This window comes from Gopherus evgoodei, chromosome 4 (genome assembly GCF_007399415.2).
Source record: "Gopherus evgoodei ecotype Sinaloan lineage chromosome 4, rGopEvg1_v1.p, whole genome shotgun sequence".
NCBI classification, from domain to species: Eukaryota; Metazoa; Chordata; order Testudines; family Testudinidae; genus Gopherus; species Gopherus evgoodei.
Window position 1 is genome coordinate 134,186,626 of NC_044325.1, and position 23,658 is coordinate 134,210,283.

General features: G+C 59.8%; 1 protein-coding gene across 1 annotated transcript in view; it reads left to right on the plus strand.

The window, feature by feature from the left end:
* The window catches only part of NAV1 (neuron navigator 1), a 287,493-nt gene that overhangs the window by 252,580 nt on the left and 11,255 nt on the right, over positions 1-23,658 (plus strand). Inside the window, 26 exon segments of the mRNA XM_030561175.1 lie at positions 3,459-3,597; positions 4,351-4,651; positions 5,909-6,202; positions 6,205-6,269; positions 6,272-6,295; positions 6,298-6,571; positions 6,574-6,601; positions 7,933-8,266; positions 8,268-8,379; positions 8,805-8,847; positions 9,615-9,670; positions 9,673-9,759; positions 10,701-10,871; positions 11,957-12,009; positions 12,294-12,317; positions 12,432-12,509; positions 13,731-13,814; positions 14,450-14,561; positions 15,806-15,927; positions 21,261-21,457; positions 21,993-22,158; positions 22,532-22,640; positions 22,643-22,705; positions 23,161-23,205; positions 23,208-23,251; positions 23,396-23,491. Of these exon segments, the coding sequence (XP_030417035.1) occupies positions 3,459-3,597; positions 4,351-4,651; positions 5,909-6,202; positions 6,205-6,269; positions 6,272-6,295; positions 6,298-6,571; positions 6,574-6,601; positions 7,933-8,266; positions 8,268-8,379; positions 8,805-8,847; positions 9,615-9,670; positions 9,673-9,759; positions 10,701-10,871; positions 11,957-12,009; positions 12,294-12,317; positions 12,432-12,509; positions 13,731-13,814; positions 14,450-14,561; positions 15,806-15,927; positions 21,261-21,457; positions 21,993-22,158; positions 22,532-22,640; positions 22,643-22,705; positions 23,161-23,205; positions 23,208-23,251; positions 23,396-23,491 (3,121 nt within the window).

A 23,658-nucleotide genomic window follows, 5' to 3' on the forward strand; every position in this document is an offset into this window, starting at 1 on the left:
TGGAACCGTGTGTGTGTGTGTGTGTGTAAGGGGCTGAGAGCATTGAACCAAACTGTAAACCCTGCATACGATGGGATCCACTTCAAGCCAGGAGTGGCGGCAGCGCCCCTACTTCCAGCACCTATGTAGGCGATGGGATGGGAGGGGTGCTGGCCTGTCCCAGTCCTGCTCCCTCTCTGCAAAGCCCTCCAGCTCCTTTACAAAACAAGCCTGGAAGCAAATTCTCCAGTGGCTCCCATATCAGCTCAGCCTGGGCAGAAGGAAAGAGCTTAGCCATGGGCGGTGGTAGGCCAGGGGGGTGCGGCTGCTGGATGCCCAGTTGCTGGGTTTGGCGGTGAAGTTTTTGCTTTATTATGGCCCGTGCAGGTTCCGGGGTGGCTGAGGAGGCACATACAGTACAGTACCACCTCTTCAGCCAGCCTGGAACCTGTGTGGGTGGAGCAGACCCAGCCCGGAGGGGCCTGTCCCCGGGGCTCCTGCCCTTGCAGACCCCATGTGGCTAGCCCTTTCTGGGGTGAGCAGGGCTGGGGAGCTCCCTGGGACTGCTGGCAGCAGGGCAGGGCTGCAGGACTGAGCTGAGGCTCTGCTGCTGCTGGATGGCAGAGCCAAGGGCGGAGGGAGCGCCCCATGCGCTGTGCGCACCGAGTTCCCCCTTGGCATGTTAGGAATGCAAACAGCGGGGTGCAGCCACTAGGGGGCGATCACTGTCAGGCTGATCGGAGGGACATGCCAGTCCCAGCTGGGGGAAAGGTCTACTCCCAGGAGGGGATGCAGGGTCGGTGACTGTGTGCATAGGGGGCTCCCAGGGGAGGGATGAGGCAACAGGGTCATTTCAGGGGGGTAGTGGGCCTAGATCGCACCTATCCCCCACTTCACCCAGCTCAGGCATGTGCCAACCCCCGATGAGCAGGCCCTGGATTCAAATTGCCCAGAGCTGGGAGTGTTCAGACCTAGGGGGTTGGTTCAGCTTGTTACAGAGACGGGAGCTGCTTGCCAACCTTGACTCTGGATCTGGTCCCAAAGGTCCCCAGAGCCAGGCAGGAGTGAGGGGGAGAGTAGGTGATTCCAGCCAGTCTCTGAAAACTATCCATCGCATCTGTATCTGTCACGGGTCAGAGCAGCCTTGCCCTCCCTTCTGTCCTCAGCTGCTGCCCCAGCAGGGCTCTGCTCGGCTGCAGAGGGAAAGTGAGATTCCACGCTGGAGAGGGAGACTCTGCCACGAACGAGTGCTGGGCTCTCTGGGAATGATTCAATCTAGTGTTCTCCCTTTGGCCATTGGAGGGAGACAGCATGGTCTGATGGGCTGGGTACCAGGACTCCTGGGTCCTTTTCCTAACCACTGTGTGATCATGGGCACAGATAGATGGGATCCCCCTTGTGGCACGCCCAGCTAGCAGGGGGCTTTCTCCCAGACAATGCTTTGGGATCCTGGCAGTGGGGCTGGGTTATTGTGGGGTCCCTGCCATTTGGGTGAGGGGTGGCGCTGTGATAGGTGAGCTCAGTGCTCTGCATATTGGGCCAGGGAACACCTCAGACATGCTGGAGTTGAACCGGAATCACTGCTGGAACCAGGAATCTGTCCCCTCTGTAAAGTGAATCCCCTCCAACCATGCCTGATCCTGAGGTCTTCAGACCTAGACCCGCTGAACAGAGGGTAGTGGGGCTGAATTGGAGTTCACCACACAGAGGTGCTGGGGCAGGGGGCTGGAGTCGGTTTGAAATGTAAAAACTGCTCTAGAAATCCCAGTGGCGTCCATGTTGTATCCTTCCCCTGAGGCGGTGGTTAAAGACAAACCTGTGCTGGGTGACCTGCTTCAAGGTGCAGTGTCTTTTAGCTACCTGCTGTCAGTGGAGTGACTCCAGATCTAGCAGCTCTGTATCTACTAATCTATCTGGATCAGTGGCTGCTAGAAGTGAGCTCAGGCCCCACAATGGGGAGTGGTTTGCCACATTTGGGCCCTGCAGGGTTTGGGAATGCGGGGTTTGCTTCCAGCCCATCTTCAGTCCCTGATAAAGATAAAAGGGTCACGTCTCCCTCAGCCAGTGGAGTGGTCAGTGTAGTATGGGGTTAGTTAGGTCAAAGAGTAAATAGAATCCGTATTCTCCCTTGGACCGCTGGAGAACTGGCTGCTGTCCTCTGCTCTGGGCTGTGTTAATGTGGCTGGGGCCCCGGAGCACTGATCCAAGTGGGATCATCGGTGCTTGTACAATCTGGGCACAACAGGGACCCAGTCTCTGCCCTGACAGTCCTCCAGGACACTCAGGCTCTGGAAGATCATAGGAACACCAGGCACAAGCAAACTGATCACTAGGACTACCCCAAACACACCCATCCTGAGGCTTTTCTCACTGGCTGCCGCCTGAATAGCTATGTGCAATGTGCTTCTTAGTGGCTGAATGAGCAGCTGTCTGCCTCCAACCCTGTCCATGCTGGAGGACCCTGCTGGTGCCCTCTAATGGGTCAGCAAGGGGACTGAGGAGCCCCCCCCGCCCGTTCTCGCACTGAAGACTGTGAATGTCTCGCTAGTGACTCAAACAGGGGCAGGATCAGGCCCCTAGTGAGCACACCAGAGCTCACGGCTAGCTCCCATGGTGGGGCTGGCCCTATGGCTAGGAGGGGTTGGCACGGTCCCTCCCTCTGGGAAGGCTAGCCAGTGGTTTGGACCACGATACGGGATCCTGTTTGAATAGGATCAAACCACGTTCGGCTGACAGGCAGCCTTGGGTAGTTCAGCCCCTTCTGCATGGGACTGATCAGACATGACTAGTATGGCCCCCTGCCGTGTCACCGCCGCTGGCCCGAGCCCCAGGTCTTTGTGTCCCATGATCTCACGGATGATTTTAAAAACTGGGCTTAAGCATGCTTCAAACTGGGCTGGAGCCAGTCTAGTCGTGCTATCCACCCAGTCCCTGTGGATGCTCCAGCTGGGTTTTAAGCATGTCACAATAGCGGAGATGAAGCCTTTGGAGGAACATCCCACCCCCTCCTGTTCTTCCCAAAATCTCAGCCCACAGCCTGTACGGGAAAGAGCAGCTCTCCAGCCCCCCACAGCTGTATGCCATGCAGGAGGATGTGTTATTGGCTGCTCTTCCCACGGCTGGCTGCGTAACACTTCCCCGCCCGGGGAATCAGCCGGCCAGGCTGCTCTCAGTGAATTCGTTTGCTCTTCTCGGAGCTTCTTCCCCGCTTCTTCATACGAGGGATGGGTCCGAGCTGCAGAATCCGGATCCCAGTTGTGAGCGCCCTCAGGTTCGGGGCTGTGTGGATCGGGGTTCCCATGGAGGCTGTGGCAGGTGGTGCTGGCACAGAAAACCCTTGGGATGGCAGGGGGGATGGCTGTGTTTTCTCTGGGAGCCCTGAGGGGTAGGAGCTGCAGCCTTGTTCTCCTCCTGTAACACACAGCGCTTGCAGCTGCACTCAATGGGGGTATCTCTCTCTCTCTCTCTCTCTGCTCCAGCTGGGATGAGAGCAGCTCCATCAGCAGCGGCCTCAGCGATGCCTCTGACAACCTCAGCTCAGAAGAGTTCAACGCCAGCTCCTCCCTCAACTCCCTCCCGTCCAGCCCCACGGCTTCCCGGCGGAACTCGGCCATAGCGGTACGTGCTGGCCACCCCACAGAGCTCGGGACGGGTCCACGCCCTTTGTGCCCATTCAGCACTGCGAAAGGGGCGGGGCGGGCAGACCTGGAGAGGGGCAGCCTGTGTCCCAGTGAGAGCGCCAGTGAGAGGGGGATGCACCGGTGACATGGGCACCTGGTGGCTAAGCCCGCGACCCGCCATCTCCCCACACATGGGGCAGCGGCGGGCAAGGACTTTGTCTCTGCCGATCAGGGCCAGCCCAGCTGACGCCAGTTAGCATAGCTCCATTGACTTCAGCCGGGCTGCCCCAACTTGCCCGCAGAGAGGCTGGCTCCAGAGCCTGCTCTGGGTTATAGAGGAGTCTAGGCCATCAGAGTGGGGGACTGTCCCATTTCCCCCGCAGTAACGCTGCATCTAAAGAGCTAGTCTCCAGCCCTGGTACAGGAGCAGAATGAGCCCTTGCGGCAATGGCACTGCTGGGACAAGTCAGGATCCTGGGGTCTCTTCCTGGCTCCAGCACTGACCCTGCATGGCCTTGGGCATGCTGCAGAGAGGGAAACTGAGGCACTGGATGGGGCAGCGACACCCAGCGGGTTAGTAGTGGAGCTGGGAAGAGACCCAGGACCCCAACCCCTTGCACTGTCCTCAAGGGGGATCTAGAGGGGAAGGCCCCTGCGTTCTCCTCCTGAAGCAGCAGCGTCTCCGGAGTGGGCAGCAGGTGGGGTTGGTGGAGCGCGGCCCCCCTCACCTCTCTGTCCCCACCCCGCGCAGCTGCGCACGGACTCGGAGAAGCGCTCGTTGGCCGAGAGCGGGCTGAGCTGGTACAGCGAGGCGGAGGAGAAGGGCCCGAAGAAGCTGGACTACGACAGCGGCAGCCTCAAGATGGAGCACGGCGCCTCCAAGTGGCGGCGGGAGCGGGCCGAGAGCTGCGACGAGGCCCCTGCCAAGGGTGGGGAGCTGAAGAAGCCTGTCAGCCTGGGCCCGCCGGGGTCCCTGAAGAAGGGCAAGACACCCCCCGTGGCAGTGACCTCGCCCATCACCCACACAGCCCAGAGCACCCTCAAAGTGGCAGGTGAGGCTGCAGCGGGGGGGAGGGCGTTGGGTGCTCCCACCCTCCCACACCTTCACAGGGTGCGACCCCTCCAGCCTCAGGAGTGTGGTGTGCCGAGGACGGGCCCCGTCTGTGGAATCAGGGCGCCCCCTAGTGGCTGGCACAGGGCTCACACCAGCCAGCTGCTCCCTTAGCTCCTGGGCAGGGGTTCGATCCCCATGGCTGGCTGAAGTGGCTGCTTGCTCAGGATTCAGCCTGGGGATCGGCTGGGAACCTCCCACGGAAGGCTATGAGAGGGGAGTGCTGCGCCCTATTGGAGAACACGCTGGGGTCTGGGGGAGAGCATGTGGTGGGTACAATCCACTGAGGGCTTGCCCAGGCCACTGGGCAATGTGGGCAGCTGGTGACCTCAAGCTCATGCTGCACCCCACTGGTGCCGTCCCTGAGAGTTACTGCAGCACGGATGCAGAGCTCCTACATCACTCTGATTCCCCAGGGGCGTGAGAGGTGTCACATCACGTCCTGCTGTGACAGCAGCCATCAGAGAGCCCGTCAGTCCCATCATCTCAGGGGCCGTGCTGAACTGTTCCCCGCAGTGTATTCACCATCCCGTAGGCTCGGCCTGTCCCAGGGTTGCCAGCTGTGCCTCCGGTTGGCAAGAACCACATAACGGAGCATGGCACTTGCTGGGTCTTTAGCAAAAGTTGAGTGTAAATCTTTGACATGATCTGGTGGTTGTGACCCCTACCAAGCAGCACCCTTCCACTCTGGGGGATTTGGTGCCCTTCAAGTTTGGTTTGGTTCAGCTTTGAAATGAGGCTGTTTTTTTCGCCTGGAAACTATGCCCAGATTTCCGTGTTGAACAGCATAGTCACCTGCTCCAGTGCCACCTAGTGGAGAGGGCACTGGACTGAGACTCAGGAGAGCTCAGTTCCATTCTCAACTGTGTTGCTGGGTGAGTCACTTCCCCCTCTATGCCTCAGTTTCCCCATCTGACCAGTAAGGATGATGATCCTGGCCTCCTTGGTAAAGCACTTTGGCATCTATGGCTGCGAAGTGCTACATAAGAACCAGGGCTTGTTAAATACTCTAATCACACCAGCTCCTTGGGAACTGGCTCTTTCAAGGTAGGTGAAAGCAAGGCTGTTTGCAGACAGAAGTTCCCTGGATGGGGTGAAGTTCGTTGTGCCAGGGGTGTCCAATCCCAGAAGGGCCGGCGGGCTGGGGTACGCTCCTCTATTGCTTGTGACCTTCTCCATCTCGCTCTGCTCCCCCCAGGCAAACCTGAAGCTAAAGCTGACAAGAGCAAGCTGTCTGTGAAGAACGCAGGCCTGCAGCGCTCTTCCTCTGATGCTGGCCGGGATCGGATCGGGGATGCCAAGAAACCTCCCTCGGGGCTCGCCCGGCCCTCTACCTCCGGCTCCTTTGGCTACAAGAAGCCACCTCCCGCCACCGGCACGGCTACGGTGATGCAGGCGGGCGGCTCAGCCACGCTCGGCAAGATCCAGAAGAGCTCCGGCATCCCTGTCAAGCCTGTCAGTGGGAGGAAAACCAGCCTGGATGTCTCCAATGCCGGGAGCCTGGCTTTTTGGCCCCCGGGGCTCGCTCCAACATCCAGTACCGGAGCCTGCCGCGACCGGGGCCAAATCCAGCTCCATGAGCGTCGGACAGGTGGGCGTGGCGGGAACCGGCCTGTGAGCAGCAACATCGACCCCAGCCTCCTAAGCACCAAGCAAGGGGGCATCTCGGTGTCACGGCTCAAGGAGCCCTCCAAGATCGGCACGAGCCGGAGCACGCCAGCCCCAGTGAACCAGACGGACCGCGAGAAGGAGAAAGCCAAAGCCAAGGCCGTGGCCCTGGACTCTGAGTGCATCTCGCTGAAGAGCATTGGCTCCCCCGAAAGCACCCCCAAGGCCCAAGCCAGCCACTCACCTGCTGCCAAGTGGCCGAGCTATCCCCAACGCCGCTCAGGTAGGAGCCAGGGAAGCCTCCCAGCACCAGCCCCACTACCACAGGCAGCTGCCCCCCAGCCTGAACCAGGGCTCCTTCCCTGGGCTTGCCATGAGGGCTGGCCAGAAATTGGGTTTTTGACTAAGAAATCAAACACCCAAGCCCCCAAATATTTCAATATTTGCCGCAGTGTCTCTTGGAAGTTGTAGTTCAGTTACTTCCTGTCCCCATTCTTTCATACGGGCTAGGCTTCTCAGCTTGACTCCATCTCCCATAATGCATCACTGCTAGGGTCTCAGGATGCATGTCTTTCCTCTCCCAAGAGCTGAGACTGGGGTGCATCATGGGATATGTAGTCCAACTAGGAAGTCAGGCAGATCAAGAGAATGGGACTATGAGGCAGTTGAACTACATCTCCCATGAGGCATTGTGGTGGTCTTTCCAAGTGAAATATTCTTGGTTTTCAGCTAAGAGTTGTCAGTTTTCAAAGGGGCGGGGAGGACTTTCTCACCAGTTCAACACAACCGCCCTGCTCTTTCCGTATGTGTACACGAGAGAGGGGCCTGACAGGTCAGATCCCTGGGCTTGGCCAGCTGGCACTGATTCCATAGTGTTTGGGGTAGTTTGCTTTTTGTTGATACCAGCTGCCTGTTTCCTAACCAGCAATCCTAGAGTAACTCACCAGCACATGCAGCTTGTGCCAGTGAGTAACACTGCACTAACACACTGAAGAGGGGAGCCCAGCCAACAGTACAAACCACTAGGTGCGTATGGTATAAAGAAGGGAGTTCGCTGTGGCAAGAAAGCCGCTCCCCAGGGAAGTTCTTCCAAACTCTGGTTGGGGACCCCAGAGCAACAGTCTCTGTATAGAAAATCCCCAAGGCGCTGCCTTCTCCTGCCATGGAGGGAAGCGTATTATCCAGAGGGGCATGTGTGACTGTCGAGCAGCCTTGGGGTTTTGTACAGTGCCCATCACTCTGGCATCTGGATGTAGACCTCAGTCAGGGAGAGCACTGAGGGGCTACAGGGGGGTGGTATGTGAAACTAGAGAAATCGCTAGAATTAGGGTCTCCATCAGACTGTTCAAGTGCTCCCCCCCCCTTTTTTTTTTAAAACCCTCTCCCCAAAAGTGGATCAGGCATCAGCAGTAGGGCTGGGCCCCTACGCTGCAAGTGCAGGATGTGAGCCCAGCTGGGCTGGGCCGGGCCCCACTGCGCTCTCCCCTGGGGGCTGGGCCCTGCCGCAACTTTCAGGCTGCTGGTTGAACAGCCAAGCTGTCCTCCCATCTCTGGGCTTAGCCTCAGGCCCACGTCTCCGCTGCTCCTCCCCATCCTGGTTCTGTGTTCCCACAGGGCGCCCACCAAGAGCTACGTGAAGCCCCCTTCCCTGGCCAACTTGGACAAGGTCAACTCCAACAGCCTGGACCTGCCCTCCTCCAGTGACCTGCCCCAGCCCCACGCCAGCAAGCGGCAGGACCCTGCACCGGCAGCCGGGCACCTCACGCCCTGCTTTGCTCCCAGCCCGGCCCCCATCCTCAACATCAATTCAGCCAGCTTCTCCAGGGCCTGGAGCTCATGAGCGGCTTCAGTGGTCCCCAAGGAGGGCAGGATGTACCCCAAGCTCTCGGGCCTGCACCGCAGCATGGAGTCCCTGCAGATGCCAATCAGCCTGCCCAGTGCCTTTTCCGGGAGGCAGCGCCACCACCCCTGCCCCTGCTGCCACCCCTCCCGTCAGCACAGAGGAGGAGACCAGCGAGCAGGGCTGGACTGGCAGCCCCAGAGCTGCACATCTGGACAGGTGCCCGCTGGAGGAGGGGGAGGGTGGGCGGAAGCAGGGCCATCTCCTAGATGTGCTGGAGCTCAGCTATCGGAGTTGGGGGGCTTCCAGAGCCTCCCTGCTTTGCTAGGGGGGGCACAGAACCCCAACCTCCACCACGCTCCCATGGGGAGGGCTGCCTGACCTCTTGGGGCACCCAGCAGCCCTAGGGGTGGACAGCTTTGTGAGGCACAAGTCTCGGGCCAGAATCCCCGCCGTGCCCCTGGAACGCCGGCTCCGGGCCCACCCACCCCTTCTATAACCCGATCCCAGTGAAGCCAGCAGACTGGACCCACCACCAAGCTGGCACAGCCCCCAGCTGGGCATTGCCCCTAGTCTGCCCCTGCGAGTGCCCTCCCTCTTCCAGCCCACGGAGCAAGCCATGACTCGTGTTTCTCTTCCTCCCCAGCACACAACCGCGACCGGAACACACTGCCCAAGAAGGGCCTGAGGTAAAACCTACAATGCCTGTGTGGCCCCTCACAGTCACTCAGGGACCTCTCAGCGGCAGATAGTGAGTACTAGTCCTCCGTTAGTGCTGGGCCTGAGGCTCCGAGAGGCTAAGGGACTTGCCCAAGGTCACTGTGGCAGAGCAAGGAACTCACCCCCAGTTTGCTAGGCTAGTGCTCTAATCACTGGGCCATCTTCCCTGCCCCTCGCGCTCTTGCCCCAAAAAGCGCAGCTCTGCTGCCCAGGCACCGCAGGTCACTCACAGCAAGGGCAGAATATCGTCCCCGGAGCAACGGGAGACCAGCCTGTCATTGATGCCAGAAATCCAATGTCGTGTCGAGTCCACGCCCCCTAGCCTGACTTCCCAGTGCTGCAGCTGGCATCTCGGCCTCCTTGTGCTGTCCTGGGCAGCGGGAAATGCCTCAGGGCTGAGGGGGACATCTTGGCAAGAGACAGGTTTGTACACCAGAGCTGAGCCCAGCCCTCCACCTCCTTGTTGCGCCCGATGCTCCGGAGACAGGCCAAGCCTTCCCCCTCGCCATTGGCTTCATCAGATCCTTGCAGAGGAAGAGGCGGACCAAGCCCCTAGAACTGCCCCCACAGTGTCCCAGTGGGTGCAAGGATCTGCCACGTGGCTTTTCTCTGAGCTGTTTGGCGACAGTCGTGGCCATTCCAAAGCCCTTTGGCCACTCAACCCTGGCTGGGAAAAATGGACTAGCGGGGACCCCCGGCAGCGTCGCCTTGCTGATCTCTCCCTTGGCTCTGGCAGGTACCAGCTCCAGTCCCAAGAGACCAAGGAGAGGCGCCACTCCCACACGATCGGCGGGCTCCGGAATCGGACGACCCATCAGAGCTGCCCTCACCTCCCGCCCTCTCCGTGTCCTTGGCCGGGAAAAGCCCACTCACGAATATTGGTCAGTTTCCCATGGCCGGGTCAGAGCCAAATCCCCAGCGAGTGTAAATCAGCGCAGCACCATTGAAAGCAGCATCCCAGGAGCTCTGCCGGTTTACGCCAGCTGAGGAGCTGGCCCCTGGTGTCTCTGCAGCACCTGAGGATCACAGCAAGACCCGTGTGCTCCACAGGTTGGAGCTGGCTTGTTGGGACCGGAGAGCCCTGACCATAGAAACCAGAGGCAGAGAAGCCCCATGAAGTCCCTAACCCACTCCCGGGCCCTCTGCCCAGCCTCTGGCGCCTGCCTCTGCTTCCTTTCTGGGCAGCCTCCTCGCAAAGGGCCGTGCTCTGACATAGCCCAGCTGTGGGTGGGTGAGTGGGGGCTCCCAGTGAAAGCGCCCCCTATGAAAGTGAGTGGGAGGCAAACTGTCAGTAGGAGAGTCCCTCATGGGTGTGGGCCCACTTCTCTCGCTTGTGCCAGAGGAACTGGCGTCAGTGGAATTTTCCTGATTTACACCAGCGTGAAGGTTCAGGCCCAGTGGGGTTTCTCCTGGTTGAAACCGAAGTGAGTGAGCGGGGGATTGGGCCCAGTGTTACTCCTGTTTTACACCAGAGTTACTGTGGGAGGGATCGAGGCCAAGTGGGGTTACTCCTGATGGACACTGGCTTTGGGCATGAACTCGCTGTTCCCAGGATTCACCACTGGGGAGAGTGTGGGCCAGCCTCAAGCAGGTATCCCTCACCTAGCTATACTGGCTTCGTTCGAGTCTCCCGTCCTGCCCAAGCTGAGGCTTGGTCCCGAGCGTGACCATGTGTGGCATCCTCCCCCACCCTTCCGCGTCCCTGACTCCTCAGGGCTCCGGCCCCTCCCCACCCCACGCTCCCTGCTGCTCTGCTCCCCTGGGCCAGGCGCATTTCTGACCCTGCCTCTTCTCTTCTCCCTCCCCTGCCTTCTCCGTGCAGTGAGTCCCACCTCTGCAACCACTCCGCGGATCACCCGTTCCAACAGCATCCCCACCCACGACTCCGCCTTCGAGCTCTACAGCACCTCCCAGATGGGCAGCACCCTCTCCCTGGCAGACAGACCCAAGGGCATGATCCGCTCGGGCTCCTTCCGGGACCCCGCGGATGACGGTGAGACACTCGTGCTCCTACTGGAGCGATGGGCTCTTCCTCCCCGTTACCCAGGGGTAGCATGGATCCATGGTCCCCTGCCCACCCCTCGTGCCTCGGCTTCCTTTTGGTACCCGTAGGTGGCAGCGGTAGCGCTCGCGATCCCGAGCACCAAAGCATTTCCCGCTGCTGTGCAGGAGACAAGAAAGGGTTAATCCTGCTGGCAGCGAGTGGGGAATCCTGTCGGTCTCAAGGCAGCAGGATGGGTCAAACCAGCCTCCCCTATTGAGTGTGAGAGCAGTGGCTGGGTCCATTGGCTCTGTCTGCTCCCTGCGCCAGAGTGCAGGCTCCATGACTCCTCTGGGGGAAGGAACCTGCACAGGCCTATTGGGGGAGAGCGGGGTTGAGCTCAGAGATGCCCATGGAGGTGTCGGGCTGCTTGTGCAAAGCTGGGCTGGGAACCTGGCTCTGGGCTCGCAAGTCCCTGAGCGTAGATGAGCAGATGGACACGGGGGCTCCAGGTACCCACCTGGAACATTGTGATGAGTTTGGCAGCCAAATGGGTGTTGGGAATGGGTTGGCTCTAGGGCCAGGAAGGGAGGATTTGGGCAGCTGGGGATGCAGATCCTCCTGGGCTCAGCCTGGAGGGAGACAGCCACCATGGGCAAAGCGCAGGGCTGGGAGTCAACTGTTCCTGGCTGTGCCTCGCCATATTATCTGGGGCAAGGCCCCCCATTCCCCACACCCTGGTGCCTCAGTTTCCCCAGCTGTATAATGGGGATGGTGATGCTGACCTGGCTTTTCCCAGGGATGAGGAGGGCTGGGGGAGGTCAGGCTCTGCTCAGTGGTGTCCCTACAGCATTGTGAGCTCCTTGGCCAGGTGGTGCCCCATGGCAAGGGTGATTTGCCAGGGCAGGCTGCCCAGCTGAATGTGCCCCTGCCTGTAACCTCTGCAGTACCCCTCCTGCCCCTGCCTCCCCATTCATCCCCTGCTGTGATGCCCCACAGACCCCTCTGGAAAAGCCGGTACTCTCCCCTCCCCCCTGCACTCTGAGCCAGGGCATGGTGGAGGGCTCCGTGACTCAGGCAAGTTTGTTCTATTGCAGTTCACGGATCAGTGCTGTCCCTGGCCTCCAGCGCCTCCTCCACCTACTCCTCAGTAAGAACTGCTCCCGTGGTCTCCCCCGCCTGTGCCGGGCACTCCTGTTACCTGCACGGCTGGGGGGTGGGGGATGGGCCAGGCCACGCCCATGGGGCCTTGCAGGGGTGGCTGCAGCCAGCTGCTGTCTGGATGGCTTTGCGGGAGGAGCCCCAAGGTGGCTTGGGGCAGGGTTCAGTTCCGTGCATGGCTCTGCCTGATCTCTGCCTGCGCCTCACTTCCCCCCTCTATCCTAACGCTGGCCTCTGTCTGTCTCTCCTTCGTGCTACGCTGTGCTCTGCCAGGCGGAGGAGAGGATGCAATCCGAGGTACAGTGAGACCCCACTTCTCCACCCGCCCTGACGGCTCGCTCCCGGCCCCCGGTGGGGGGGAGCGGCCCACTTCTCCCTGACCCTTCCCCCTTTGCCTTCTCTCCACTCCAGCAAATCCGCAAGCTGCGCCGGGAGCTAGAGTCATCCCAGGAGAAGGTGGCGACCCTGACATCTCAGCTGTCAGCCAACGTGAGTCTAGCCACAGCTCCGGGCCAGGCCTAGTGCTCGTCTGGAGTGAGGGGCATCATCAGAGGTCTCTGGACTCACTAAAATGCCAACTGTGCTAATATCTTAAAGATGGGGGGAGGAGTGGTGGGGCATCACCCCGGGGACAAGGCAGGGGTCAGGCGCACCCTGCCCCAGCAAGCAGATGACCCTGCCAGGAGCAAGGAGGGGAAGGCTCAACCCATGGCGGACGTGAGGGGCAGAGCTGGTACCGAAGGGCAGGCAGGACAGAGATGCAGAGGCCAGTGCTCAGCACAGGCGCTCCAGACTGTGCAGCTCTCCCTGGGACAGGAGCTGGTCACGGAGGCGGAGGAGATGGGTCAGAGTAGGAGCTGCTGCAGCTGGCAGTGCAGTGTCTTCAAGGGTGGCTGAGGCCAGTGTGTCCCCTGTGCCCAGCACCCTCAACTGGCAGGTTGCAGGAAGATGCCCGTTTTGACAGCACCCACTGCTCTTTGTTGTGGGGTGGGGTCACCTCCCCACTGAGATCATCCCTCCGCATGGCTGCTCTCTATGGTGCGCAAGGCCCTTGGCATGCCAGGGAAGCCTGCTGCTGTGCGGGGGCGGAGTGGGCCTGGGAGATGGCCTGGTGCGTCCCAGCGGGAGAAACTGCACACACCGTGTGGCGTGGCATGGAGCACGGCTGCTCTGGTCTGTGGTGTCGGCACCACTGGCTCCAGGACCAGAGGGGTCGGAGCGGCAGGACCCAGAGTGGGCACTGAGCTGGGAACCCTCCCAGCCACTGTCAGCCCTAGGGGAACCCTCCCGCAAGGACCACATCTCCCCTCCTGCCTGCTTCTACCCCTGGCCCCATCCCTCCTCATCCTAGACTCCAGGTGTCCATCCCCACCTCTGGCACCTTCCCTCTGACTTCCACCCCTCCCTTCTTGGGAGACAGCCTCTTCCCCAGGGGCGAGAGATTAGGGCTCTTCCCTGCCCTTGTTCCGAGAGACCTTGGCTATAGTACAGACTGGACTGTGAGCCCAATGCGGGGCTGCTGGGCTTGCGAGCCTGGGTCCCTCCGGGACAGAGCGGACAATAAAGCAGCATGCTGGGAGATGAGGGGCGAATGTTGCATGCTCGCCTCCCCCACACCGGGCACTTGCCACGCAGCGGCTGCCGGTCCGGCTCCCCACCGTGCTTTCTGTTCCCCAGCTGAGTGTGACGCCCTCTCCCGCTGCCTTTCAGGCTAACCTGGTGGCGGCCTTCGAGCAGAGCCTGGTGAACATGACGTCTCGTCTGCGCCAGCTGGCAGAGACCGCGGAAGAGAAGGTGGTGCTGGGCAGGGAGAGTTGGGTACTGGGGCACCGGGGTCTCTGTACCAAGGAGGAGGTCTAACCCCCCTCCCCCCATGGGGTCTCCTATTCGCTGGCAGTGGGCTCAGCGCAGCTCCCTGCGAGTCCCCTCAGAGGCAAAGGGGTGCCTGACCCGTGGGCAGGCCAGCCCCTCTGTCAGCACCACCAGTGCCCCAGCCAGCCCACTGGGTGATGGGGAAACCTCTCCATGGAGAAGGCAGAGCCTGCTGCATCCTCACAGGAAGCTGGCTGTGCTGCAGGCTGGAGACGCACCTAACCCCCACACGTAGTGCCTTCGCTTGTCCTGTTGGGCCTGACCTCTCCTGTGTCCCTGGGTCTGTGCTGGCTGGTGCTGTGGGCTGCCCTGGAGTGGCTGGGGTCATTCCTGGACAGCGATGTCCGGCTGGGGCACAAGCCAGACCTTCCTTTTCTTTTGGGCATCCCTGGAGGACTCTTGACTATTAACCCTGGAGGCTGGTGGCCTGCTGTGCCCAGCACCCGGCATGCGTCCTGGTTGAGGGGAGAGGCGCTTGCTGTGGACGCGGTTAGCGATGTCCCTGGCACCTCCACCCAGCCAGGGACTACAGGGTATCTTCCCTGTGCTTCTGCCAGGACACGGAGCTGCTGGACCTGCGGGAGACCATCGACTTCTTGAAGAAGAAGAACTCGGAGGCCCAAGCCGTGATCCAAGGAGCTCTGAACGGGACCGACATCACACCCAAAGGTGAGCCAGGCTCTGGCAGTGCTGCCATCCCTGCTTCTTGCTGCTGTGGGGCCAGCGCCAGGCCTGTGATCTAGACCCCTGGGTTGTGTGCTTGTCAAGGCAGAGGATCCAGATCCTCGCCAGGATGGGGAGGAAAGGGGGATGATGGAGTTCTGCTCATTCACAGGAGCCGGGAGGATTAAAACATCCCCCAGTGCAATGTCTTCATTCTCTGCCAGAGAGATGGAGTGTCCTCTACCGCCCCAGCAAAGACCATCCTGTATCAGCCTCTCCCGTCTCTCAGCAGCACGTCTGATCCGTGTCACTCTCACCGGGTCCTTGTGTATTTGCTGCAATATGTATGAGCATCTCTTTCAAGTCCAGGCAGGAGAGTCTGGAATCTCACTGAAACAGAATAACGTTGGCCGCTGATGAGAGAGAACCCTGCATGGTCTGTCAGCATGTCCCAACGGGAGCAAGCTGCTACTGTGCACGGCCTGTGCTGTTGCACTAAGAGCGGCTTGTTAATTACAATCAGCCATTCCCAGGGCACTGGGGCGCAGATCCTCAAAGGTCTCAAACACTGAGCTCCCACTGATTTCAGTGGGAGTTTGGTACCGAAGCACCTTTGAAATCTCACTGTGGTGCTGAGCATTTGGAAATCTGGGTCTAATTCTTACAGTCTGTGCAAACCCACCTGCACAGAGCCCTGTCACAGAATTCACCAGAGAACCCAGCCCTTCTGCTGCAGGACCAGCTTTCATTCCACACGTTTGTTTCTAGCTTTCCTGGTGCTTTGAAAGTCTGATCCAAATGTAACTGATGCAGAGACGTCTGCCTGAGTCTGCAGAGAGCCTGAACCAATAGCTGAGAGTTGTGTACTACCCTTATTTGCCACTATGGGGTTCTGATCCTTGCCCCCAAAATTAGCAGGGTGCTCTAGGAGGACAAAGAACCATTATTAGATGGTGGCAAAATGTCTTAAAGCTCCCATAAGCACAGATTTCTTGGAGACAGCACACTCTTCCCATAAGGGAAGATAAGGATCCCCATGGTGCTGGACGAGTGAGAAGTGAAGTGCAGAGAAATCCAGGGAAGCCACTGCAAGGCGCAGGAGCTGGGGAAGGTGCTGGCTGAGCCAGGGGAGCAGAGCAGAATAGATGGGGTGTGCGAATCGCTCCAGTGGGGAGGGCTCTTGGCCAGCACGTAGATTCTCAGCCTCTCTCTCTCTCCCTCTTTCTCTGCCTTCCCCCCTGGGGCCCCAGAGCTGCGCATCAAGAGGCAGAACTCCTCCGACAGCATCTCCAGCCTCAACAGCATCACCAGCCACTCCAGCATCGGCAGCGGCAAGGATGCTGATGCCAAGAAGAAGAAGAAGAAGAGCTGGGTAGGTCAGGGGGCTGGTGGGGAGGAGGCGCAGTGGGAAATCGTGGCAGGATCTGGTCCAGGATCGGGCTGTCCATGCTGTGTTCTTAGTGCACAAGGCACCCCAGCGGCATGGGGCTGGCCCCTTGGTGCCCAGATTAGCACGCTGCTGTCTGCCCTGTGGGGATGCCGCAGGCCAGGACTTCCTCTCGGAAGTGCTTTGCCAACTCTGGCTCTGGGGCTGAGGGCCGAGTCGCCAGCTGGGCGGGGTTCGCAGCCTACCCAGGGAAGCTCCCCAGCCCAGTTCCAGTACGTGTGCACCATTTCGGACTGATGGCTCTCACCCTCCAATCCCACACTGGAACTGCTGGCTCCTGCAATGCAGCCTGGCGGGGGTGCAGTTGGACACAGCAGGGACTAGCCCGGTGGCCCTCCCATGCCAGGACTCCCCATGGGGGTCGGTTCCCACTTCTCTCCAGCTCCCAGCTCAAGTAGAGGGGAAAGGCTGGCAGCAGCAGGCTAGGGGAGGCTGCCCTGGTCTCCAGGGCTCCCTAGCCGTGCAGTCACCCCAGGCAGGGCTCTGAGCAGAGTGTGTGATTAAGTCTTGCTTTGTTTTGTTTTTTCTCCCCCAATGCTGACCCCAACCCTTTTTTTCCAGGTATACGAGGTAAGTCTGACACTCCCTCCCCCCCCCCCCCGTTCCCCATGTTTTGCCCCGTCCAGGGTGATTGCTCATTTCCAGTGGGACGGCACTCATGAAACTAACCATTCCATCCATTCCACTGGCGCTCACCACCTGTGGAGCATGGTCCATCCACCGGAGTTGCTGAGCCTTGCTACCTCACTGGCTTGTTTTAGCTTTGAAGCCAGCTCCTCAGCCCCCATCGAGCTCTGGCCAAGGGGAGTTGGGCTTCTGGGTCTGAACTGTCAGAGGGGGCTAGGGCTATTGGGTGCCCTTGAGTTTTGGTACATGAAACACCTCAGTGGTCTTTAGAGAGATGCTCTGTCTCTGCCACAACGCCTGGGGCTCAGGGCAGTAGTGGCTGGACCAGGTTCTCTGGCCTGGGTGGTACAGGAGGTCAGACTGATTAATCAGAACCTGGAAACCTATGAAGCTGGGTACCCCAGCTGGCTAGTCACTGCTGATCATACAGGCCGCGCTCTGGACCTCCTCCTCCGGGTGAGAAGCGAATCCCTAGAGTGCCGCAGAGCCGGAACTTTCTGAACCTTTTGGGACTGCGACAGCGGGCTGGGTTGGCACTTGTGGGATCCTTCTGCTGCCGCTGGCCAGACTGGGAACACCCCAGGGCAGCTGTGATGATACCTCATGTCCCTGAAACCACCTGCCTTCCAGGCGTCTGTTGGCCTCGCTCAGTCTGTGCAGGTAGCAACAGGTACAGGCCAGCCCTGAGCCCTCAGCCCATTCTCTGCATGTCCAGTCCCACATGCACTGAGCATTCACCAAATTATCCGCCAACTGTTCCTGAAGGAACCGCACGTATCAGAGGATCAGCCCTCTGCACAGCATCCCCACTACGACATATTTAGCAAACACGAGAATACGTTCCTCATCAAAGACGAGATTCAAGTCATGAGGATACTGGAAACAATGTTACACTGAAAACAAAATCATCATACACTTTCTAGAGGCTAAACTGACCCTCCTGGCTAAAGTTTCTCTCACCCAAAGTTTTCGTCAGCATCTTTAGCCAATCCAGTTGAGACCCCTTCCTCACCCTTACTCCTGGGTTGCCAGTGTCCCCACTCCCATCCCGAATCTGCTGAAACCAGATTGGACGAGAGGGCAAAGTTCTGCAAGCTCCTTCATTTACTCAGCTCGAAAGGTGGCAGCATCTGGTGCTTGGAGGGGGGGAATTTGAGAGTCAGGAGATGTGGGTCTAGCCTGACTCTGCCACTGACCGCGTGGGGCTGTGGGCAGTGACCTGCCTCTCTCTGGTGACGGTGCCCAGCATTGCCACATGATCCGAGTAGATGGTGGCCGAATGTCCTTCAGCCCATAGGCACAGGTTTATGGAGGTTGCAGATTCAGGCCCTAACGTAGCACAGGGTCCCCTAGGGCACCCCTGTTCCTCTCAATGGGCGGTGTCCATCCTTGGAGGGAGCTGGGTCGCCCTCCTTCCCCTCTGAAATACTCAGCATGACCAGATATATTTTAATATGAAAATCTGTTGGCAAAGGCCAACTCTGCAATCCTGTGAAAGACCCCATTGTATTTCAGGGATACACACCCTCCCCAATCAAAGTACATTTCCCATGATGCACTGCAGCCATGAAATTGCTATAACATACAACCTCTCCTGGCCACAGACGAGACTATGCATCATGGGAGTTGTAGTCTGACTGGGGATTCTAGCCCATGAAGGAGGACAGGAGCATGAGGCAACTGAACTACAACTCCCATGTAGCACCATGGCATCATTTCAGAATCAAAATATTTCATTTCCTGACTTTTTTGATGATCTTTTTTCCCCCCTGAAAATGCAGCATTTTCAGCCTGGAGCCCTCCCCCTGACCACACTGTCCAATCAGCTTGCCCACCAAGCCTAGCCCACGGGCCGACAGGCTGATGCCCATCCCCAAGGCCCAATCCTGCCCTCTTTGAACCCAGCTTTGCATTGGCTTCAGTGGGAGCAGAACAGGGCCTTAACTGCACAGGAAAGGCCTAGTCTGTATGAATCTGTCAACCATGCTGCAAGACCAGGGTAAGGAAAGGGCAATGCACAGATTGCCAGTCCTGTGACATGGCATCTGGTGATGTCCCCTGTGATCACAAGGGCCAGTTGGCATCCTGCAGTCGATGTGCAAGCTGCTAACCCTGTGAGATGAGTGCTAAAGGGGAGCAGCCTCCTCGAGTGATCTGGGGTTGGTGTGGGACTGCGAATGAGGCAGGCGACACCCCCATTTGAGTCCCGTCTGGCCCCCCGAGCCATCCTGTCAGTCGGTGTCTATGTTCTGTGCCCCTGGTGTGTGCATGTATGCATGCTGCATGCTCCATCTGGGGTGCGGCTCGAGCAGGAGTCTGGGCCTCCAGGCCCCTCACGCGTTAGCAACCCCGCTGTCGTCCTTGTTGGGGAGGCTCATGCAGAGCTGGGCATGAGCAATGTCCCCTGTCCGAGCCCTCTGAGTCCGGTGAGCCTTTTGGGGCTGGATTCCCTGACCTTGGGTTGGGTTCTTTGCACTGGCAGGAGAGCTCCGTTGAGTTCAGGGGGCGGGCGAGCCTTGCAGAATGGGGACATCGGGCACCAAAGCAGGCGGCTGCATGGGCATGGCCTTCTCCCTCATACCACGAGCCAGGCTTCTCTGTGATCAGAGCCACCGGAGATGTTCGTAGCACACATGGGCCCCCAGCCACCACGTGTTAGCACCTGATTGGTATCTGTGGTGGCTTTTCCGCCATACTGGAGCTTCCCACCAGCTATGCCTGGCCTAGCAGAACAGACTCAAGCTCCCAGAGACAGAACTGTGCTCTCCTTGCCTCACGCCTGCTGCCTTTCATGGCATAGCCAAGCTGGCTTTAGGGGAATGGGACATCCCACGCCCACCAGAATAGGATGTTCCTGTGCCAGGCTGTCCCCTAGCTGCATGCAGTGGAATGTTCCTCCGATGCCATCCCGTTCAAATAGAATCCCTTGCCAGCCAATCTTCTACAGGGTAGAAATCAGGGATGGCGATTGCCTGAAGAGGCGGTAAGGAATTTCCCAGAGAACACTAGGACTGGGTATCCCGCATCAGAGACCTGAGGCTGATCTCTGCCTTCTGCACCCCTGGATGCTGGCAGTTCCCGTCCCAGGAGTCTGCCAGGGGCAGCCAGTTACAGCTGCTTTGAGCTGAGCCAGCCCCGAACTAGATAGAGCATCCGGTGCAGTAACAGGCCCACTGTGCCCTCCTGTAGGGCTGAATGGTGGAACCAGACCCCTAGCAAAGCAGCGCTGGAAAGAGAAACCCCAAGTGCTGTCACTCAGGGTGCCGCTCTCCCCACTATCCCGTGCTCCCCTGCCAAAGCAGGGAGGGGTCCCCAGAAGTGGGCGTGGATCACACGCCTCCCTCCTATTGCAGTCCCCTTTCAGGGTCATTGCAAATGAGAGTTGGATGACAGCAGGCCAAGGTCTTCCCTGGTTGGACTCCCCTGAATCCAGCAGAGTCCTGGCAGGGCTGGATATGCCCCAGCGCGCCTCCTGCTGCAGTGGAGTTGGCATGCATGAGTGGCCCTGCCGCTGTCACGCTGACCTGGGGTGCCAAGGGGTTGTGTGTGGATGCCCGAGAGCCGCCTCACGGGGGACATATTCTGTGTGTGCTGCCAGGGGGCAGATGGGACCTGTCCATGGCCCCATGGGATCTTGTCTCTGGAGTGTAACGCGGAGTGCCTCCAGCACTGGGCACTGCCTTGCTGGCTCAGCCAGGCTTGGCGAGCACCTGCGCTTGCCTCTGCTGCTGCTTGCTCGGACACACCTCTGGATTCCATAAAGCGGAAGCGTGCCTGAGCACTGCGGGCACGATGGGGCCTGCCCATGGGGGTGGCGTTACTGGCTGCACTCCGTCGGCATTGGAGGGTTTATTCAGGGAGGCTGTTTCTCCTTCCCGGGAGCACTGGGCTCACCCGGGCCACAGCGAGTGCTGATGGGCCTGGAACTTCTGTAGTTGGGTCCCTCGGACTGTGCTGAAGCCTCTGAGGTTACAGCAATGTCCTGCGCGGCCTTCGGTGGATCTGGGATTTGAGGATCTGGGCCAGCATTGGGCAGCAAGTGAGGGCAACAGGATGGAGGTCGGGGTGGGGGGCACTCTGCCATGCAGGGTTCCCATCCCCACTTAGGTCTGGAGGGACCCTGATTTACAGTTGGCCCCTTCCTTATGGGTAGCATCTCTCCCTGTGGCGTGGCTGAGTAGCCAAAGGAGGCAGTGCAGGCAGGACGTAAGAGGCGCCGACCCCTGGCTGGGGCTGGGTGCAAGGCGGGCAGCTCTTTTCTTCTACCCAGGCAAGGGGATGCATCAGACATCCTGGTCGGTCTCCCTCAGTGCTGGCTCCTCTGACGCAGCCACCACCCAGCGGGATGCACTCTCAAGTGGGGTTGTGGGGACACACACGGTACATGCATTTGTGATCAAGGAAGATCCACCCACCCTCCTGTGGGATTCCCCCACGGGCCAGTGCAGCAGCAGAAGGGCTAGGGGAGCTGGAATCCCCCAGGAGGAACCCAAGATAAAGCTCTCCCTACCAAGTGACCATGGAGTTCATCGCCTGCTGGCCAGAGCTGGGTCAGGATGGGAGATGGCTAGTGTCACAGCTCAGGTGATCTGTGGTTTAACCTTTCCCGGTGTCGTCCTTGTCTCCTGCAGCTCCGGAGCTCGTTCAACAAGGCCTTCAGCATCAAGAAGGGCCCAAAGTCAGCCTCCTCCTACTCAGACATCGAGGAAATCGCCACCCCTGACTCCTCAGCCCGTCCTCCTCCCAAGCTGCAGCACGGCTCCACTGAGACCGCCTCGCCCTCCATCAAGTCCTCCAACTCCTCCTCCGTGGGCATCGATGCCACTGAGTAAGGGCAGCCCTCGCCCTGCGGCTGGCAGGGGCTATGCACGGGGCCAAATCTCCAGCTGGAGTAACCCACTGATGCTGCATGGACTCCAGCTGGGAGCCTGGCCCATAGACTCAGATTCCTGTGCCAGCTGCTCAGGCCACAGGGGGGGCACCCGGCCCCTTCTCCCTTCCTGGTACGGCATGTCTGGAACCCAGCACTGACCCTGGCCTGGTGGATTCATTGTCCTCAGCACTGCTGCTCTGGCTGGATCTGGATGGGGGTGGACGAGGCAGCTTGGCTGGCATTCTTTGCTTCCCTAATGCTGCTGGTCCTGCTGCACATAGGCACAGGAAGCCATTGGTGCATTGGCATTGGCTGGGCCCTGTGACACCCCTCCCCACCCAAATCCGGCTGCTGCTCAGTCTCCTCTGAAAGCATCGCTCAGGACCCAGCAGTGGCCACTGGGTGGAAATCGGGGTCACACCTCGCTTCAGCACCCCCTAGCAGAACACATTGTGACTGGCCACCCTATGGTGTCTTTTCCCCGGCGCAGGCTCTTCCAGGCCAACGAGGAGGAGGAAGAGCCGGAGAAGAAGGAGGTGTCAGAACTGCGCTCAGAGCTGTGGGAGAAGGAGATGAAACTGACTGACATCCGGCTGGAGGCTCTGAACTCAGCCCACCAGCTGGACCAGCTCCGTGAGACCATGCACAACATGCAGGTGAGGGCCCCATACCTGCATGGGGAGCCACGGACCCACTGCAGAGTGGGCCTGGTTCATCGACCCTGGGCTGCTCCCCTGGCTTGCCTCTTCTGGCCATTTCCAGCCCTCTCCCTGGTGGGGCAAATGGCTAGGTGCAGCCAGGCACCACCCCTGGTCTGCTCTGGGTCTTGTGCTTTGAGCACACGGTCCGGCCTGTAGCCTTTGATTGTGGGGGCTGCGCTCTGGTCTATGGCATCGGACTCAGTGACTGCACGGCACAGGAGAGGGGGTAGGCTGAGAGCCCTGCCAGAGCAGCTGGCAGAGCTGGAGGGTTTCCTGATCTGGGTCCATGGCTGCGGGCTCTGCTCTGTAACTCCTGCCTTCTCCACAGCTGGAGGTGGATCTCCTAAAGGCTGAGAACGACCGGCTCAAAGTGGTCCCAGGGCCTTCATCAGTCCCAGGCTCCATCCCCGGGCACCTCAGGAGCACGTCAGCCTCCTCGTCCCACGGCGCTCACTGGGCCTCGCTCTCGCTCAGTCCTTCAGCCCTGGCTTGGCAGACACAGGTACCAGGGAGAGCAGGATGCATTGGGAATGGGCCCTCTGTGCAACGAGTGGGCACCGCTGACCACAGCACGGAGCCGCAACTCGCTCTGGGGCTGGAGTCTGGCGGCCTCTCTGCCACGGGCTCTGGTGTGGGCTGGGGTCAGCCCGTGCCCCATGGAGCCTGGGAGGAGCCACACAGTGGATGCAGGGGCAGGTGAAGGGCTGATGTGCAGGGAAATCCTAACCCCTGGCAGCCCCAAAGGATCTGGGACCTCCTGCCCTTGGGGCCAGATCCAAGGGTCCATCCCAGGGAGCTGAGGCGAGGGGCCTGACCCTGCCTCGTTGCAGACACTGGGAGCCGTAGCAAGCTATGGGTCAGGCCCTGGCTCGCAGGGCTGTCGGAGGATGGCTGTCAGCTGCTGCGGGGAGTGCAGCTTCCTGCAGCAAGCGGGGCTGACTGCTGCTCCCTCCCCAGACCTGTCACCAATGGACGCCGTGGGGGCCCAGAAGGATGAAGTGACGCTAGGATTGTGGTGCGCATGCCGCCCCAGCACATCATCAAAGGGGTAAGGACCCCGGGGGCACTGCCGGGCGAGCACATGACCCAGTTGGGGTGCGTGGATGGCTCACGGTGGGTGGCCCATGGCTAGCAGGGCTGGGGCCAGGTGGGACGTCCCAGCTATGCTCATGCCTTTGCCTTTGGCTTTCAGGACTTGAAGCAGCAGGAATTCTTCCTGGGCTGCAGCAAGGTGAGCGGGAAGGTGGATTGGAAGACGCTGGATGAAGCCGTTTGCCAGGTGTTCAAGGTACAGACGCTAGCAGACCCTCCAGACTTCCAGGGTTTGAGAGGTTTGCGGTGCTAGGGAACTGGGCCTTGGGCCCTGCCCTGGTTTGGAGCAGGGCACGGCTCTGCTCTCGCTGCTGCTAGCCAGACAAGAGGGGAGACACTTGCCTAAAGGGCCTTAAATGCCTG